This window comes from Augochlora pura, unplaced genomic scaffold, assembly GCF_028453695.1.
Source record: "Augochlora pura isolate Apur16 unplaced genomic scaffold, APUR_v2.2.1 APUR_unplaced_7672, whole genome shotgun sequence".
Classification (NCBI taxonomy): domain Eukaryota; kingdom Metazoa; phylum Arthropoda; class Insecta; order Hymenoptera; family Halictidae; genus Augochlora; species Augochlora pura.
The window spans coordinates 1-1,134 of NW_027588373.1; the positions used below are offsets into that span (position 1 = coordinate 1).

Here is a 1,134-nt window from a genome sequence, read left to right on the forward strand (position 1 = left end):
TTTCACTGATATATTGCAGCGTTTGGTAGAAACTATAATAGCCACCTTCAAGAACGAGAAGTCCGGCGAAAGATGCGTGTATCAACGATACGTCGACACGTACGCGAAGTTTTACGGGCTGACAGTCATGTATTACTATGCGGCGACGCTTGGTGTCAATATCGGAAGTTTTTTATCACCTCAACCGTTTCCTACAGTCAGCGAGTACCCGTTCCGCGTCGATTACGAACCGGTGAGGACTATAATCTACGTGCACCAAGTCTTCGTCGGCATCCAATGCTCCGCAGCGGTCAGCGTGAACATGTTCGCGGCATTTTTGATTCTCTACGCCGCGGCGAGGTTCGAGATTCTGATGATTGATCTGAGAGAAGCTGTCAGTGTCGACTCGTTGATCGCGTGCGTTAAAGACTACTACGTGGTGACCAGGTGAGCTTGCCTTTTAACCCTTTTGCACTCGGAGCCATTTCATCTGTAAATTTGAAATAATTTTTCTGGTTCGTAGTATTTCCATTCTATTTAACAAAATAAATTTTTATGCACACAAAATTTATTCTTGAGACTCCTACCAACAGTTTTACCACTTGACAATTTTTTCAATCTAAACCTTATTGTTGCAAAAATTATTTTGGAATGAAATAGAATAATTTTTGTGGTGCCTTAGAGTCACCATTCGAGTGCAAAGGATTAGCACTTTATCGACCAGCAGCTTATTAATCGGCTTTTCCCCTGATCGATAGCCTGTGAATCGGTTGCCATAGTAATCCTTAATTTGTTATCTTTTACGACCTTGAATAAGTTCTCGCTGTTTTCTTTCCAAAATAAAGCTTTATTTAAAATATAACGTTCAAAATCAGTTCACAAAATAGTGCAATTAAATTCCCCGCAAAACCACTTTATTCGGCACAAAAGTAGACGTCTTCAGAAATAATAAACAAACACGTGGTTGATAATATAGTGAACAATCATACACTGAAATTTAAGGTAACGTACAGTACTTTCTTGCCGATGTGTCACCATTAGAAATTCCATGCACGGAGTAGTACTTTTACTGTCTTTTGAGAATCGGCGAGAACTTATTCAAGGACCCGTTATTATTGAGATAAATGTGTTAAATCCTACTACAAGCTTCAATAT

The 1,134-nt window shown here is 39.5% G+C and overlaps 1 protein-coding gene across 1 annotated transcript; it reads left to right on the forward strand.

The window, feature by feature from the left end:
• The first annotated feature begins 12 nt into the window (after window positions 1-12).
• On the forward strand, window positions 13-871 carry LOC144478081 (uncharacterized). The gene has a single exon (XM_078195800.1). It carries the CDS (start codon window positions 128-130, stop codon window positions 428-430), a length of 303 nt encoding a protein of 100 aa, XP_078051926.1. The 5' UTR covers window positions 13-127; the 3' UTR covers window positions 431-871.
• The last annotated feature ends 263 nt before the right edge of the window (window positions 872-1,134 follow it).